At 40.1% G+C, this 18,564-nt stretch overlaps 1 protein-coding gene across 2 annotated transcripts in view; it reads left to right on the forward strand.

The window, feature by feature from the left end:
* Positions 1-18,564, forward strand: part of rxraa (retinoid X receptor, alpha a) — a 156,573-nt gene that overhangs the window by 33,040 nt on the left and 104,969 nt on the right. For both annotated transcript variants that reach the window (XM_047372393.1, XM_047372394.1), the window contains exon 2: positions 7,224-7,337. In XM_047372393.1, coding sequence (XP_047228349.1) covers positions 7,224-7,337 — 114 coding nt within the window. The remainder of the gene's footprint in view (positions 1-7,223; positions 7,338-18,564) is intronic.

Consider the following 18,564-nt stretch of genomic DNA (forward strand, 5'->3'; position numbering starts at 1 on the left):
CCTCCGGGAGAGCTTTGAACAGATTCTGAGGGATGTTGGAGACATAGAGTCTGAGTGGACCATGTTCTCCGCATCTATTGTCGATGCTGCCGCCCGTAGCTGCGGCCATAAGGTCTGCGGTGCCTGTCGCAGCAGCAATCCCCAAACTCGGTGGTGGACACCGGCAGTAAGGGACGCTGTCAAGCTGAAGAAGGAGTCCTATCGGCTGTGGTTGGCTTGTGGGACTCCTGGGGCGGCTGACAGGTACCGTGGGGCCAAGCGTGCCACGGCCCGGGCAGTGGCAGAGGCAAAAACTCGGACCTGGGAGGAGTTCGGTGAGGCCATGGAGAAGGACTACCGGTTGGCCCCGAAGCTATTCTGGCAAACCGTCCGGCGCCTCAGGAGGGGGAAGCAGTGCTTTGCCAACACTGTTTACAGTGGGGGTGGGGAGCTGCTGACCTCGACTGGGGACAATATCGGGTGGTGGAAGGAGTACTTCGAGAATCTCCTCAATCCTGCCATCACGCATTCCCTGGTGGAAACAGAGGCCGGGGACTCGGGGTTGGACTCTTTCATCAACAGGCTGAAGTCACCGAGGTGGTTAAAAAGCTGGCAGGGCATCAGGGTTGGATGAGGGGACCAGAGGATTTTGTCTCTTCTTTTTGCAGATGACGTGGTCCTGCTGGCCCCCTCTAGCCAAGACCTACAGCACGCACTGGGGCGGGTTGCAGCCGAGTGTGAAGCGGCAGGGATGAAAATCAGCTCCTCCAAGTCCGAGGCCATGGTTCTTGACCGGAAAAGGGTGGCTTGTCATCTTCAGGTTGGAGGGGAGTTCCTGCCTCAAGTGGAGGAGTTTAAGTATCTCGGGGTCTTGTTCACGAGTGAGGGAAGAATGGAGCGGGAGATCGACAGACGGATCGATGCAGCTGCCACAGTAATGGGGGCGCTGTGCCGATCCGTTGTGGTGAAGAGATAGCTGAGCCGAGAAGCGAAGCTCTCGATTTACCGGTCGGTCTATGTTCCTACCCTCACCTATGGCCATGAACTTTGGGTCATAACCGAAAGAACGAGATCCCGGATACAAGCGGCTGAAATGAGCTTCCTCCGTAGGGTGGCTGGGCACTCCCTTAGAGATAGGGTGAGGAGCTCGGCCATCCGGGAGAGGCTCGGAGTAGAGCCACTGCTCCTCCACATCGAGAGGAGCCAGTTGAGGTGGCTCGGGCATCTATACCGGATGCCTCCTGGACGCCTTCCTTGGGAGGTGTTCCAGGCACGTCCCACCGGGAGGAGGCCCAGGGGGTGGCCCAGGACACGCTGGAGGGACTATGTCTCTCGGCTGGCCTGGGAACGCCTTGGGCTCCCCCCGGAGGAGCTGGAGGAGGTGTCTGGGGAGAGGGACGTCTGGGCGTCTCTGCTGAGTGTGCTGCCCCCGCGACCCGGTCCCGGATAAAGCGGAAGACGACGAGTACGAGTACAACCACAAACGTCCATATATTACATTGGGATTCTTGCAATAGACCAGCACAAAGGGTTGCCTATTGCTGAAGTGCAGAAAAAATGGTTCATGGCCTAAACAAAATAGAGTTGCAAGTCTTTTGGGGTATGTCTCTACTCCAGGAAAATATTGAATTGCCACATTATTGCTGAAACTCATTATAATGAAATTGATTATCATTACCCATCATTTTTAAGACATTATTCTTCCTGTACCATCACCAAACCACCAAAATGACCCCGCCCCTGAATATAAGCTCTAGCATCTAGCCAAATATAACATAGATGTGCAGAGCGTGAAAGCATGGCACCTGGAATATTATATCCTACCCAGTATTGCATATGAGTAGTAGTCTCTTTCAATCATGATGTTGCCCACACTGATTCTATGGTTATGACTGCAATTCCATCTATTGTTCAGCTTCAGTCTTTACTAGTGTTAATCGTCAATGACAGAAAAATGTGCCAGTTCTTTGCAAAATAGCTCATGTTCTGTCAAATTGGATAGAGAACATCTGCAAACAATGATTTTTAATTATTGTCAGATTGTCAATTATATTCAGGTCTAGGCTATTCTAACATTCAAGTTGCTTTAATCTAAACCATTCCATTGTAGTTCTTGGTGTCTGTTACGGGGCTTTGTTTTGTGGGAAAATCAATCTCCAGCCCAGTCAGAATTCTTTTGCAGCCTCTGACACCTTTTCTTTTGACTCTAACAAGCTTACTTCACCTCCTGAAGAAAGGCGTCCACACACCATGATGCTGCTTCCACCTGTTTTATGGTGTGATTAAGGTGTTAGTTTTTAGCCACATATAACTATGTCTATGCAGGCTAGAAGTTAAAGTTATGGTCTCAGAGAACCTTCCTTACTTACTGGCAATGTAGAAATAGGACTATCTTTCAACAGTGTCTTTCCTCTTGCCACTCTTCCATAAAGGCCAGGATTGACAAGAGCACAACTAATAACTGTCATGTCATCTGGCTCTCCCAGTTTTTCAGTCTTCAAGGTTGAGTTTTTCATCTCTGCAGCTCCTCAAGAGTTACTTTTGGGCTATTATTTGCTTATCTCATTAATGTTCTCCTTACCCGTCGTGTCATTTTAGGTGGACGACCATGGTTTGGTAGGTTTGCAGTTGTGCTGTACTTCTTCTATTTTCAGTATAGTCAAAGCTTGGGATATTTTGTTGTAATGAAAATTCCAGGTAGACTCTATGTACTAATTAGGTTCAGAAGGTAATTGGTTGCACTGGATTTAATTTAGGGGTATCGAAATAATGGGGGCTAAATGCATATGTACATGCCAGACTTTTAAGATTTTCATTCGTAACAAGAAATACATTGAGATACTTTAGTTGGTATGTGACAAAATGTGAAAAGCTCGAAAGGTATAAATACCTTTGCAAGGAACTGTATTAAATCTAATAAGATCCTTTCTGTTTCTAAATGAAAAGCAACATCAAACATTTCTGCTCAAATATACAAGCCAGGACATAGCATGAACGCTGGGATTTAATGACGAGACATGTACCAACTTTTACCAGTGATGACAGCAGATCCTCAACCTGCACAAACACATCCACCCACTTTCATCATTCACTTCAAGGCCAAGAAAGCAAAACAAGGGAAAATAATTCCGCGTCAGGCCAAGAGAATAAGATGGATAAGTGCCTCTTAACTCTATGGTTTTCCAAATATTTTTGCAGCTGTCACAATGCTGAATGTTTTATTAGATTTGTAATTATATTTCTTGGAATTGGTTGTTTTTTAAGTCAAGTAATGAATCATTAGCAACTGACAAAATGTTCATGTAAGTCAGTATTTACATTGAAAATAGCAAAAGATACAGTTTCATTTGGGTATTTTTAAAAGGTTTTTTAAAATGCTCAGATTATGTTCTGTCTAAAACTAGTTTGTCCCACTTTCCTTTGCTCCATCTCAGCTTTAGGTAAAATTCCAACTTCATACTAACATAACTCTGTGTCGTGGGAACATTATTCCAGTGGATGGCTCAGAGCGTGGGGCTTTTTTTTTAGGGCGAGCTGCTGTCTCCTTAATTTACTCCTGATTTTGGAAAAATGTAACTTGACTGAGGAGGCTTTGCACATATGATAATGGCTTAATGTTCAGTGACATTGCTCAGAACTTGGAGCTTGTGTCACTGTTTGCCCTTCGACCTCTTTGTATAAAACAGTTTGTACTGTGTCCCTTAAAAAGTTGATGCTTTTGGCTAAGATGAAGTAAATGTAATTAAGTGAAGTAAACCCTTTCCCCCTTCTCTAATTCACTGTTAAACAGAGTTCCTGCTCACTTGGACTCATGAGAAGAAGGAATACTTTCCGGGTATAACTTTGAAAGACTCTTTGTCTCAAAACCTTGGGAATAAAGCACATGTACACGACACTTAGCTTTTTATCTGTAACTCATTATTTTGTGTATATTAAACTTGATCATTAGAATGCTTACTTACATGTGGTTTAACTTGTTGGATCTATTTTAACTTTGTTTTTATGCCATTTTTAACATTTCAGACTGAGTTTTAACTTAATGTAAGGAATACAGAAATCAAAAGAATGATCAAAATTATGCCAAGTAATACTAGATGACTTTTAAGATCAGACTGCAAGACGTCTGGCACATAACAATGACATTTTATTTTCAAATAAAATATTTTCAGCCTCAAATTAGATGGAGATATTTATGAAAAAATGGGTTTTCATCTGTGAACAGTTCAACTTGTAAAATAAAACCCAAAAAGTGCATCTTTGTCTGCTGTTTTTACCATCAGGGCCACCCATCAAAACTGCAGTACTTGGGAAAAGTCAAACAGAAATGAATTATTCTAGAGTGATTACAGTCATTTAAAACCCAGTTTGTTTTCTTGAAAATATGGTAGAAATCTTGTCTTGCATTGTTCTGGGAGATGAATTAATCATTACATCCTCCTTCAAAATTTATTTTGTGTTCTTTGAGTATTTGAAACCCCAAGCCCAGATCTAAAGTTATTGTGCAGATTTATTAAGATAAACTGTTAGCACTATTGTAGTTTTGGCCCTCCAACCTGCTATTGTTCTGTGTGATATCCATAAGGCATCTCTGTTGCTTTGAATATTTCCCAAGATCTGATAACAATAACAATATTGTGCTTTGTATATAACAAGATAAATGAACTGTGAAGAATCATGTTTGCTTCTTGTGTATCATTTAGAGTCCCTGTTCATCTTTTTACTTCATTTGCAGTTTTCATACTTATCTGAGTCCGTCCATGTTAGCTTCTTTCCCACCTGATTCTATCAAAGCTTAGAGGGAAATGCATCGGACACAAAAGCTGCCTGGTCACACATCTGCATAACGGCACACGTGCACACACGCTCTCACTCGCGCATCCACAAAAGCATAAAAATAATATCAGCATCTAAGACAGCTTATCATGGGGAGCTAATTCAATATCCCTTTTCCTGTTTTAAATGTCATTCTCTGAGCTCATCTGGAGTGACATGTTTTTCATGCTGAAAATAGTGACGCGGGAGGAAAGAAGCAACGGGAGGGCGGCTTCCTCTACTGATGTTTGCTGAAGATCCAAAGGTCTTCAGAAGAAATTAATAAAGTTAGAATTTTCATAAGTTTGTCGCTGCCTCATGATCCCCTCATGTCAATAAAAAAGAAGTGTCTCAAAGTGCACAAATAAATCTCAGCTTCGCTAGAAGCTACGTCAGTCATAAAGTAAAATGCCTCTCATATGTCGCCTAAAGTTGGTTTAGGAAAACAGCAAGCATTTGAGAGGAATACTGGGTCTCATTTGACAGGTTTTTGATCCTTTTTGTTTCAACATCATTGCAAAAAATATTTTTATTTAAATAAAACAAAAATGTGTCTCTCTTTGTTTGCTGCTCCCTCTTTTTTCCTGAATGGTGCAAATGACTGGTGAGTGCTTGGCTGGAGGGGGTTACAGCCGCCACAGTTGCCTCATTGTGCCAGATAATGACCACCCCATTGAAAGTGACCCCCATGACCTCCAAGACAGACAGTAAGACGGCCTCGTCCAGCCCCTCGAGGCAACCCCTATTGTGGCATTTTGCCCACACAGATCTCCAGAGCTCATAGCTGTGCCCAGTAGCCTTTTGTCTTCTACCAGTCCTGGATTAATTAGTATCCTGCAGGTTCTCTACACTGTTAAGCAGCTCTGATTGGGATGCAGATGCAGAATGTGGTGAGATCCAGCTGTATACAGTAGTTGCAGCTCAGTTTATTACAATATTATAGAAAGTTAATTTAGTTCACAAGTTCAGTTTAAATTCATGTTTTATACAGTAGATTCATGATGCTTTTGTCACACTGTATTGTATTTTGCCATTAAAAACATATTACATGGGCCTAAATGTGACAGAATGAAGCAGACTTAGTAAAACATAAAGTCCTGTCATGTCTTTTAAGTATGTTTGTAACTTTTGATTCTCTTCTGGTTTTTATGGTGCCTGGGTATTGAGATTAATGGTGTTGGTGTACTCGTCACAGTACTCTGCATCTTCAGGGCGAGGTATGTTACTTTTACAGTGATGTCAGCGTCTAATTTTATTATATTTTATTAAATTTATTAGGTTTGAAGACCAGCCAAACTTCTGAAGAACGCAATTTATCCCTGTATGAACAAAAAAGGATTTTACACAATATTAAGTTGAAGGTAATATGAAGAGTGATGTATTTCATACATATAGTTTAGACAAAATGATTCATTATAACCCAGGCAGGTTTGGATTAAAAATTATTTTCATTAAGTAAATAAGCTTGTTTCTGACAGGCTTCTCTCAACTGATAAAACAATGTAAAAGGAGTGTCAGTTGAAAAAGAAAGATTATTTCTCTATTTTGTTTACTGGCATCATAACAATAAGATGTTTCTTATAATTGCTGGCCAGCTTTTCGCATGTTTTCACTTGTATTTTGACCTTTTGTTTTTTTTTTGGTGATGAGCTCCAAATCTTTGAGGTTTTAGACCTCCTTCCCATCACCCTAATCTTTAGCTCCCTCCACAGGTTTCTATCAGATTCAAAACAGAATTCTGGCTAGGCCATTAAAAAACATTGTTATTACTTCCAAATAGAAGAAACATCTTGGTTAAATTTAAAGATAACTTTATACCTAAATCTGCCAGGGGTATGAATAATTTTTGGTCTTAACTGGATCTAGAATGCCTCTGACATTGTCTCTGATTTAGGAGTGACTTCACACAAAAAAGACAATCATGTCTTGAGTGTGGTAGCTTTGCCTCCAGCTGCAGTTCACACCTTGTGAATCTTCCCCAAAGTAATAATTGTTGCTTGTGCGCCTGTTTGAAGTGCTCTAAAATTTCGAAGTAGGTGGCTATGCTGACTTTGGACTTAAAAGACAGTGGGCTAATACTAGCAGATGACATGGCTCGCCAAATCATCACCGACAAGTTGCTTGTGGACTGTTTTTTTCCACACCTTTTCGTTCCACTCAACTGTTCATTAATACACTTGCAATACAGCACTTTGTGAATTGCCAGCTTCTTTAGCAATGACCATTTTTGTCTTATCCTGAATGTGGAGGGTGTGAGTGACTGTCTGCTGGACAAGTCTCAAGTCAGCCATTTCTCATTTTTGAGTTTGGGGTCATACAATACCTTCAAACATTCGTTCATCAGCTGCGGCCCAAAAAAAAAAAAAAACAACCAACCACATGTTACTCTTTATTTATGAGTTCCTAATGTGTTCTCCTCTTGTATGTTGCAGGGTTTTTGAAGCCCCAGTGCTCATTGGCTTCTCCCATGCAGCGAGGTCGTTCGTCCGAGGCGTGTTCATGTTTCAGCGGTGTTTGTCACCTACATCAGCGTCGCCTGTCCTCAGGTAAATTGTGCAAACAAACCTATTGTTTCTAAAGGGGCTAAATTTTCCTTCTTGTTACTTATACAAGTAAAGAAAATTTCAGTCACAAAGATTTTGGTATTCTAAGGTGCTCACCATGTTCCAATATGCTGCAGATGGTCTATCATCAAAAATGCAATTACTTCTTGTTTTTTTTTTTTTTTTTGCTTTCAAGATTGTCCAGTTCTACATTTTGTCAACAACTTGTGTGTGATTAAGAAAGCTTGCAACACACTTCCATATTCCATATTTCTTACACCTTAGTGGTGTTCTCATGTGGTGGTCCAAGCTGTGTGGAACATCTTGTTAATGCTGATATATTCCTTCCCCGAGGCTTGCCTTGCTCTGTCTCCAGCATCGGTGCTGAGACTGGCTTCATCATGTGATGAAGGCATGATTTCTACGGCCGGAAAAAGCCACTTCAACTTGTCAAAAGCTTGATTAGAACATTTGATCATTTTTTTTATCCATAAACTTATATTTCCCCAGTATTTAGAGCCTTGCAGAAATAATGATGCCCCTTGAACTTTTTCACATTTTGTCACATTACAGTCCCAAACTTCAGCATATTATACTGGGATTTTATGGGATAGACCAACACAGAGTAATGCATCTTTGGAAACTGGAAATGGTTCTCAGAATATATTACAAATAACATGTCCTAAAATTGTGAAATGCAGTTTTAATAATTTCTCTTTACTTTGATATATCTACATATAAGTAACATCTAGTGCAGTAAATTGCCTTCAGGAGTCACACTGTCAAAAAATAGTCTATCTGTGTGTAATTTAATTGAAATGGTTTGCTAGAGAACATAAGAAAACAATTAGCATCATGAAGACCAAGGAACACATCAGACAAGTCAGGTGGAAAGCTGTGAGATATTTAAAGCAGGGTTTGGGGTAGAAAACAATGTCATAGGCTTTCATAGCCCTGCTCAGTCCATCATCTGAAAATGTAAAGAGTATGGCACGACTGCAAATCAACCAAGTAATGGCTGTCCACCTAAACCTGTCATACTGGGCAAGGGGAGCATTATTATCTGAACATAACACTGCACTTTTTCCTGAACACACATCCCAAATGTTAAAACTGATGGCAAGTTAAAGTTGTGGGAATTAATTTCTTAAAACAGGGACAGATTGTTAGGAAGATGGATGGAGCTAAATACAAACATACTGGAAGAAAACTTGTTAGAAGCTTCAAAATATTTAAGAAGCGGGCAGAAGTTCACCTTCCGGCAGGACAATAACCATAAACATACATCCAGAGCCACAGTGGAATGGTTCCGATTAAAGCATATTCCTGTATTAAAATGTCCAAGTCAAATTCCAGACATAGGTTCAAATTTGGAATCTGTGGCAAGAGTGGGAAATAGGTTAAAAGCGTCAGTCTGTAGATGTGCAAAACTGGTAGAAAGCTATCCAAACTGCTGGGTTTTGAACCATATATCAGTTTCCCTCACAGTTCCCTCACAGTTATGTGTTGGTCTGTGAAAGACATTGAAATTTGCTGTTGTAAAATTCAAGGGGTATATTTACATTTGCAATCCGCTGTATGGCGGGGAAGACATTGTGAAGCCAATCTTTTCTTATAAATCTTTTGAAACTCTTTATTTATCTCATTCTGCCTATTTATGTCATTATTTTAGCGATAAGTTCTTCTTATTGCTCATCTTTTTAATAAGCTCAGAACCAACTATATGTTCCATTTTGCTATTTTATACAATTGTATTACTTTATCCTTGCTTAATTATTTCCTACTGTGTTTCAAAAGTCCTCTTGTTATCATAATTGGAATTGAACATTTGTCTATGGGTTGTGAACACCTACCCGTGAACACGAGCTTCAGCAAAAATCGTTTGTCTCCTAAAGAATACAAACATACTCAAAACAAAAAGGTTTTAGGGTCTGTATGTAAATAACAGCATAATAAGATCCATTTGAGTTTGATAAGCCTGGATCAAAATCCCCTGCAGGTCTTTCCAAATTCAAAATAATTCAGTGTGACAGTTGGACCTTTCATAGAGCAGGAAAAAAACTAATTTACTGATGTAATTATGCTGATCAAGTCCAGAAGGCATTTCTTTGGTTTCTTGTAGTTTTTATTTTCATAGTACTTTTGATGTTTGGAGTGAATGTTTGTTTGTTGCGAAAAAGTGAATGCTGTGTTTTCTGGCTACAGACGTGTAAAAAACTAAGTACATCCCTTGCTAGTTCCAAATTTTTGGACAGAGAGTAGCAGCCAGGTTCTGCTAATCAGATTCTTTTAAATAATTATGACATCATTTTTGACACTGATCTGACCCACATGCAGAAAGAACACAAGTAGAGAGCATCAAACGGTGAAAATAAGTTTATTATTTCTAAATTCTACACAGGGATGACAGGGATATGGTCTCTCCAACTGTGTGAGAAAAAAGAACTGATAAGAAAACAGGACGGCAATGTATATATAAATATATAAATATAAATATCATGAATATAAATAAATGCTCTTACTAGAGAGTGAACGGAATCCGCCAGGGGAGACGGGGTTTAGGAGAACTGAAGTAGAGCTCACAGCGAAACGTGCTTTCTGTGGAAAGCGAGCGGAAGGTGAAGCAGGAGTTACGTAGGAGGGTGGACAGGTCTGCAGGAGAAGTACGCTTGTCGTAATGTAGCACAGATCCAGTAAAAGGTGAAGATTGCTCAGTCCAGGAGTGTACGTAGAATTCCAGACAGGTAATCCAAAAGGCTCCAAGCGCTCGAGGAATAGTTAAGGGATCGATGGACATCAAGGTTACTGATACCTAAGGCGAAAACACAAATGTCAGAAAGGAACAGAGCAGATCAAAACCCAAAAACTGGCTCGAGATGATTACCACATAGGCTCAACACTCAGGCGACGAGTAGCAGGCAACCACGGCTTAAGTAGCGTACACGGCGATCAGAAGATGGGGAACACCTGTCCACATTCCTCCTGTAGCTCGACACCCTCTGCTGGACGAATAAGGTTAGCAGCAAGCAGAAAACAGACAGGCTCCCAGAACCCGACAAATTAATTACATTCAGTGTGGCCACATCTTTAAAAGCAGGAATTTTAGTGGTTTGCTGGTTTGGAATATACTGGTTCCCGTTAACACAATGCCAAGACAGAAAGAGAAGCTACTGCTGCTTCCTAGAAGGCAATTTCCAAACAATCTGAAGTCCATCGTAATTTAGCAATGAACATTGTTCTTAAATTCAAAACATTTTAATGGTGTGTTTCAAATATGCAAGTCGGAACAATTGTTCCATGGAATTTCTCAGAAGGCTATTTCTTAAATACTTTTCAAAGTGCAAAACCATACCTTTTATGTAATTTCTGCCCATTGAAGCTAAGACTGTGGCTGCATTGGAAAAATAACGAAACAAGGGAGTGCACTTTAAGTTTATTGAAATCAGACATCACAGCAATAATTCTAAGAGTGTTTTAGTGCATTGTTTATTGCTTGCGTAACTGCAATTTATTGTAATTTATTACTGTAACATAATGTGCAAATCCCAACATTTTGTTCATTTTGTTTGAACGGCGCATTTCAAAACAAAATTACTCATTAATCCTGTTTAATTCAAAAATAACAGAAAACATGAACAGGGTATGAACTAAAAAAAAGAAAACGCAATGCTGAGAATAATTAGCCTGTAAATCATGTTTAGCAACCTCCCACCAGATGGTTTGGGTCAGGTACATCTCTAACAGGGGTGTTTTTTGGGATAGATTTCCATTCTGGTACACTGATTAGGCTCTGGTTCCTGTGTTGGAAATGACAGGGGCATAAGAATGGCCCTTTCTTCCTGAGGAATGCACATTATAGTAAATTCACCTCTGTCTCAGACTTTGCAATGCTTAGAGATCAAATTCTCAAATTCTACAGGCCTCTGTTTGCATATTTATGACAGGACAAATGGAAGAAGACTGAACACATATGGCTGGTTTGAAATGGTTGAATGAGAAAACATCTTCGTAATTAGTATTTTTTGTATAGCAAAATGCTTCAGAAATGAATGAATGTCTGGAGAAAATCAAATCAGCTTACTCCAGCTGTCAAGCAAAGTGGCGAAGGGGTAATGATTTGGGTTTGTTTTGCAGCCACAGGGCCAAGACAAAAAGCACTCATTGACTTAAACATGATCTCCTCTGTATACCAAAGATCCTCTGTCCAACAGCTGAAGTGTGGCCCAAACCGGGTCATCAACATGAAACCTTTTGTTAATACAGCTGCAAATCTACAACAGAATTGCCCAAAAGGAAAGAATCAAGCTGATGGAATGGCCTAGTCAAAGTCCAGGTCCAATGTAGTAAAAAAAAAGTCCAAAAATCTGCTTGACTGGTTGGATCAAAGCATGAAATAAAAGCAGATTTATGTACCAAACAAATTTCACACAAAATGTTGTATTGACATTGTAATGTTCCAGACCTCAAATCGATTGGAATGTAATGGTGGTACCTTAAAAGAGTTACACAAAAATGGATCCTCACAAACCCCAATGAATTGAACTGACATTGTAGAAAATAAAAGGCCAAACCTCTTCCACTGCTACTGAAAGTGATTGGTGCTAAAGGTGCTCTACAAGATCCTGAATCATGGAGCTTTTCCCCATGACCTCATTCACAGTTGTGAAAACTTTCCTTTTCCCATGACTTCATACCCTTTGAAAGATGATACTCCTTACCTGTCTAAAGTTTTGTGAGAGGATTTCACAGCAGACCGTCTTTACTATTCATGACAAGATACTGTACTAGCAAAAAATATGCCTTCAGCTGCAGCTCAGGTCCCGTCTGCCGCAGCAATCCCTGTAGACAATTTTATTTTCCTAATTTTAGTGTCTTTTTTTAGTTTTAAGAAAGAAAATAATTAAAATATGTGCAACCCAGCGGAAGATTTTTTTTTTTTTCCAAGGTAAAATTAAACCCCTCTCCTCAGACAAGTACACTTTTATCAACAAGTTTCAGCATGATGAGGTGCACAGTTATTCCACCAACCTCGCCCCCATCTTTGTGCATTTTACACAGTTGTTTTGATTGATTGCAACATATTTTACTGTCACAACTTGTGGTGAGGGTGAATGTGTTTCCAGAACAATCCAAACCATCTGGATTAGAAGTAGCCTTGCTGAAGTATGTCAAAGGTTTTGGGATATTCTAGGAACTGTAGCACTTTAAGGTTTGAATCAGATTGGCTAATTTTGTCTGTCTCAAAGTTAATGGCCAAATGGAGAGGTGAGGTGGAGTTTCAGAGTTGATGAAGTTTATGATTGCAGCCTTGTTGCCATTGTTCTACATGAGATGCGAAAGTAATTTCTATGTTATATTTGGCAGCCATGAGAAGGAGAAAAAGCAAAGCGATTGTTTGGTTAGAGAGTGGACAGCCGCTCTAAACTTTATAGAGTCTGTAATAATCATGGGTCTAATTATGGAACGTGTTGCTATAAATCCACCAGTGTCCCCAGATTGTGTGATTGTCCTCCAACCTCTGCCTATACCCACAATGACAAGCTGCTGTGGGAGCTGTTAGGCGTGTAATGGTGACCAAGCAGGAGTTTTTCTGGGAACTGAAGCAAGCCTCGTCCGGGGGGGAGCCGTTTTCCTCTACAATCTGCTGAACTCAAGGCAGCACACTGATGTGGCTGGGCTCCGGTTTCAGCGGTTTTTACATTGTTCTGTCTTTTTTTTTCTCTTGCTGGAAAGGGATCGTGAGAAATGTAGGATTCGTAGCTTTTCCTCAGGATTGTCTCAAAAAGGGGCGAGCCTTTACCATGTTTTTGTTCTTTAATGAGAAAATGAGTACTGATGGGAAATGCTGTTTTTACTTTTTTGGAATTGTGGTGTATGAGGTGAGGCAGATGGAAAAACATAAAGAGAAAGAGACGGCATTGAAAACAGGACCCTCACAATGCAGGCCTTGTGCTGTGATTTGGTCTGTCCTCACCGAGCTGAGCGGAGGAATGGAAAAGATTATCCGCAGGAATGTCTGGGGTGCCCTCAAACAGAGCGGGCCATGTGACTGGCCAATAGGAACGAGGCTTCCAAAGCGGCGGGCTAATTTTTTCCTGATGAACTCAGCCGCCTGCTTCACAATGCAGCCTGATTGCCAGGGGTGAGCTCACATATGGTCCGTGTTTGGAGGGTCCAAATGACAGGACCAATCATGCCTGTAGAGAGAAGGGGGTTGGGGGCTTGGATGTTTATTAGTGACGCCCCCCTATTAGATGTGCATCAGAAATGTATCTGACTGTTCCACACTAATCTGACACCATTTACCTATCAGGTCCACTATCTGCACTCTTTATTGATTTCTCTATTATATCTAAAACCAGTAAGCATTACTCGTCACTCCAGTTCCAGCTCAGTACTGCCACTGACTAAGAGGACCTTGCAAATAGTATTCCTAAAAATTTTTTTACACATTTTGTTACAAAAATAACACACATTTCAATATAATTTATTAAGATTTTGTGTGTTAGGTGCCTAATTATAAAACGATAAACTGTCTTTTTGATTTATTTATGTAAAAAGTTGCACCCCTGTCTTGTAGCACCCCAAAATAAAATGCCAAACAGCCAGTTCCAGTTCTGTTGAGAGCACAACAATTCCCTCTACACTTCACAAATCTGGACTTAAATGGAAGAGTAGCAAGAAGAAAGCCGTTGTTGAAAGAAAATAACACATCCCACCTGAGGTTTGTTACCCGCCACCACATGGAAGAACATGTGGAAGAAGGTCCACTGGTCAAATGAGACAAAAATTCACTTTTTGGTTTTATTGAGGTGGCAGAATTATGCAGTGCCGATGCTTTTCTTCTGCAGGGACAGAAACGTTGGACTAAATACAGGGCAGTCCTGGATGAAATCCTATTAAAGGTAGCAAAAACCTTATGACTAGGGTGACGTTGACCTTTCAGCAGGACCCTACAACCCTAAACATGGAACCAGAACTACTGTGGAATGATTTAAATCAAAGCATGTTCATCAGTTAGAACAGCCCAATTGTATACAGATGCTCCTTATCCAACCTGAGTGAACATCAGCTATCCTGCAAAACAGAATGGGCAAAATCTTCAGTCGGCATATGCGCAAAGCTTGTAATGAAAAATATTTGCAGCTGTAATTGCAGTAAAAGGTGATTCTACAAATTAAAATGCACACTACCTTTTGCAGATTTATTTTAATTAGTTTTATTCTGTCACGTTAAATCCTTATAAAATACGTAGAAGTTTGTGGTCAAATCTTTTCAAAAGGTGGAACGTTTTGTGAATACTTTTGAAAGGTACTGGATTTCAGTGCCTTACAAATCTTAGATGCATCAATGCAACCAGATTACTATTTCTGTTTTCCCCCGCCAGTGTAAACAACAAGCAAGGAAAGTGACACGGCTCCAGCTTTCGCAAGGAATGTATGTTTATATGCCCATTCCTTTAGCTTTTTTTGTCTATGTAGCTTTTTAGAATCAGCAGTGCAACAATGAGCCATGTGGTGGGCCTTCGCAGCACAGCAGCGTGTGTTTTGTAGACCTTGTGGTCACGCAGCAAAGTTTTAAACCAGCAGTTTAGGTGAAAAGAGTGTGAAGGAAGCTAAAGAGAGCAGTTCAGTGGGTAATGGAGGGGGCCGACGTCGGGTTAAAGTGGGTCCTCATGTTTTCCATCGCGGGGTCCCTTAGAGGTGAAGAGGAATACATAGAGGGGCCTCATTATCCTGAGCGTGTTCTGTGCTCCCTGCGCTATAATTGGCTGGGCAGAGTCCACGCTCTCCCAGGCTGCTTCCTGCTAGGTCAGGAGCCAAAGATGCTGGAGTACACCATGCTGCTGTTTACGTATGCTGGCCTTTATTTCAGAACACAGAGGAGATATTTTTAATGTGCGACTAGAGACACTTATCTCGAGCAGGAGTGTGCTAATCTGAGGTTTTAGAAGCAGTTTACTTTATGGAGAACTGGTGTTTGTCAAAATAAGAAAACACTTTTAATTGGCTCCTTAAAGTTTTGTTAAAGTAATTTCTGTAAACATATGGCTCTTTTGATATTCACATAACTATTTTGAAGTCTTTAACTCCATTTTTAACTAAAACTGGGGAAAGCATTAGGTTTAATTGAAAAAAGAAGCTACCACAAAAACAATTTTAATGAATAATAGATAGTCCGTTGCAAAACCCAGACTCACTATAAAATGTTTCTGGTAAAATTGGAACATGTTAAAACATGTTGAAAGAGAGTGTCATTAGTTCCATAATAGAGTCACAAAAACTGTTTGAATCTGTGTAAAAAAATGAAAGAATAATTTTTTATTTCAATTTAGAGTTTTCACAGGTTCTAAAATTATTTAAATCTAACCTAAAGGATAGAAAACACAGAACCGATTCCACATTTATTATACAAACCAAAAAATGCAAAAGCTGTGCGTGAACATCCAAGTACACTCTTGTAAAATTTAAGTAATTAAGACGTAGCAACCAGATGCTGCTATTGAAATGCGCTTGATTGATCGTCATTAATAAAAGCTGGAGTTCTGGCAGTTCGCTGTTCTAGAGCATGCCAAGGCAGAAACACATCAGCAATTGCTGTGGCCCACTAATAGGGGGAGGATTTTTAGGCCATTTCCGAACAACTTTAAGTCCATCATTATTTATTGAAAAGCATTTCTCACAAGTGAAAAACCTTTAAAACTGTGGTCAATCATCCCAGGAAGTCCAACTAAATTTAACCAAAGATTAGACTGTGCATTGCTCGAAGAAACGATTAAATAAAAACCAAGAGTTCCTTGTAAAACATGACAGCGTTATTTGGCTTGTTAAATGTTACAGTTCATGACAAGTCAGTTACAAAACGACTCAGCAAGAGTGGCTTGTTTGGAAGAGTTGCCAGCATAAAGTCTATTTTCTTTGAAAAGAAATTTGGTGGCAAAATAATTTTAGAACAATGTAACAATGTTCTTTGGACCAGTGAAACCAAAATAAAGATGTCTGTCCACAATGCAGAGTGCCCTGTTTAAAGAAACTCAAACACAGCATATCAGCACAAATATCCCATATTAACTGTCAAAAACAAGCACAGTGGTGGAGGGGTAATGATTTGCTCGGCACCCACAGATCTTTAGCCCATGGAGGCATTTGTACCTTTAGTTTAACCAAGGATTTTCCAATGTACATTTGGAATGTTTAATCATCCCAGACAAGCATTTGTAGCATACATTCTATCTCCAGCAAAAACACACTGCTTATAGCTTACTGTCATGCACAGAGGTGGCGGTATGATGATATGGCCTGTTTTGCAGCCACAAGATGTGGGCTCCTTGAAGTTATTTAATATTTTTGGGGTTTTTTTATGTTGTTTTTTATGTTGCTATAGAGTTGCCTTAAAAGAATCAGGGTGTGTTTGCAAGTTATCAACTGTTTATTTTTGTTTTGCTCTCTTGAATTCTTTTATTTAGTCCTTCTGTCAAAGAGGAATTTAGGAAAACTTATATAATTTGTCCCACCCACAAAATATCCCTATGTGACTTGGTCCCTGGAGGCCAGCTGCCAGCGCAGCAGCCAGAATGCATCTGCAAAGGTAGAGATCTCTGGTACACTCTAATGGCAGCCATTCACGGCGGGTCACTAAATCAGAGCGACTAAGCCTTTGATAACTCTCTGAGCCTTTAATCCCCTAGCAGAACCATCACAGTGAAATGCTATCTCATTGTTACAGCTCAATCCCAGTGGAGGCAGAAGAGCTGGCAACCAGGGACACATGGCGGGAAGTAGAGGCTCACAGGAAGGAGTCACATCTCTGCTGTCTCGCTGTCATTATCATCTCCTCTGTGTAAATGAGTGGTATAAATGAGGGTTGGGATTTGAGCTAAACTCTTTAGAGGCGGTTGACAGGAGTTTAAATGTAAGCCATCGTAGTGCAAAGGCAGCAACATTTAAATTTCAATTGTCATGAGAAAAGCATAATTTAAAGTCTAATGAACTATGAAGAGGAATACAAACTTATGTATTGTTCAGTTTTCCTTTATTCTGGTTGAGCTTGGTGTTAAAGGCTGCTGCTGTTGTATTTTTAGGTATTTTTATGCTTTAATATATTCTCTTAGAGGCAGTTTGCACAGACGGGCTGAATTAACATTGTTCCACAGATTCCAGTGCTCCTCTGAGTTCTCAGATTATCCTTACCCCTTACCCCTTGAGTGAGATTACACTGTATGAGACGTGCAGGAAAATATGAAAAAAAAAGAAATCTTGCATTTTTTTTAGAATCATTAATTAAATATAAATAAGCAAGTTCTCATTCTCTAGGCCTCATGTTGCTTAACACAGAACGGCATGTAAATCACAAGGAAGCTGGATGGGTTCCACTGAAATATACTGGCAAATTAACCAAAGGCATGAATATAAACTAGAGTGTACATTTCAACCCAGATACCTCACTCCTGTCTCTAACTCTGCTTCAGCCATCTGATAGAAAACACCAGAAGCAGCCTGCAGTGTCACTGGATTCTCTGCGTCTACTTGGGCCTGATGCTAAGCACCAATTTTACATCACTGTTGCTGACTAAGTGTTGAAGGACACCGGCCTCATCTAAACACTGATAAACACTAGAGCATGAGGATGGGAAAGGACTACATGTGAGTCAGATAAGCGAAAGAGCTGAAGTGATGGCTATAGCAGCTGCTGCAAGGCTCTGTGCAAGTGGCTCAAACTGCATTCTGTGTACAGATTAATTTGATGCAGACCGGGATAAAAACTGCAAATGCATTTGACAAAAGCGTTTTCTCAGAATGATATAATGCAGAATAAGCCCAGACTCACTATGGTGAATGAAAGTATTAATATTGTTTCTTCTTTGTTTGCTAAGATAATCGAAAGAAAACTTTGCAATGTGCATCTAGATTTACTAACATCAGCAGGGCTAAATAAGGTCAGACCAAAGGAAGAGATAAAGTTTCATAATTTGTCCAATTAATCTTACTTTCGTTATGAAACATGGATTTCCTGTTGTTCTGCTCTGCTTGAAATATCCAGCCTTTGCTCTAGTTGTGAAAAAGAAAAACAAGACAAGAATCCAAGGATATTTTCCTTTTACTCAGTGCCTTGCAAAAGGTTTTAAAACCAAAGAAGTTTTAAAAATTTTGAAATAACATTTTGGAATTTTATGTGATAGACCAACTCAAATTAGCGCATACTTATGGGTCACTACTCAGTAAAACCAACT

This window comes from Girardinichthys multiradiatus, chromosome 8, assembly GCF_021462225.1.
Source record: "Girardinichthys multiradiatus isolate DD_20200921_A chromosome 8, DD_fGirMul_XY1, whole genome shotgun sequence".
Classification (NCBI taxonomy): domain Eukaryota; kingdom Metazoa; phylum Chordata; class Actinopteri; order Cyprinodontiformes; family Goodeidae; genus Girardinichthys; species Girardinichthys multiradiatus.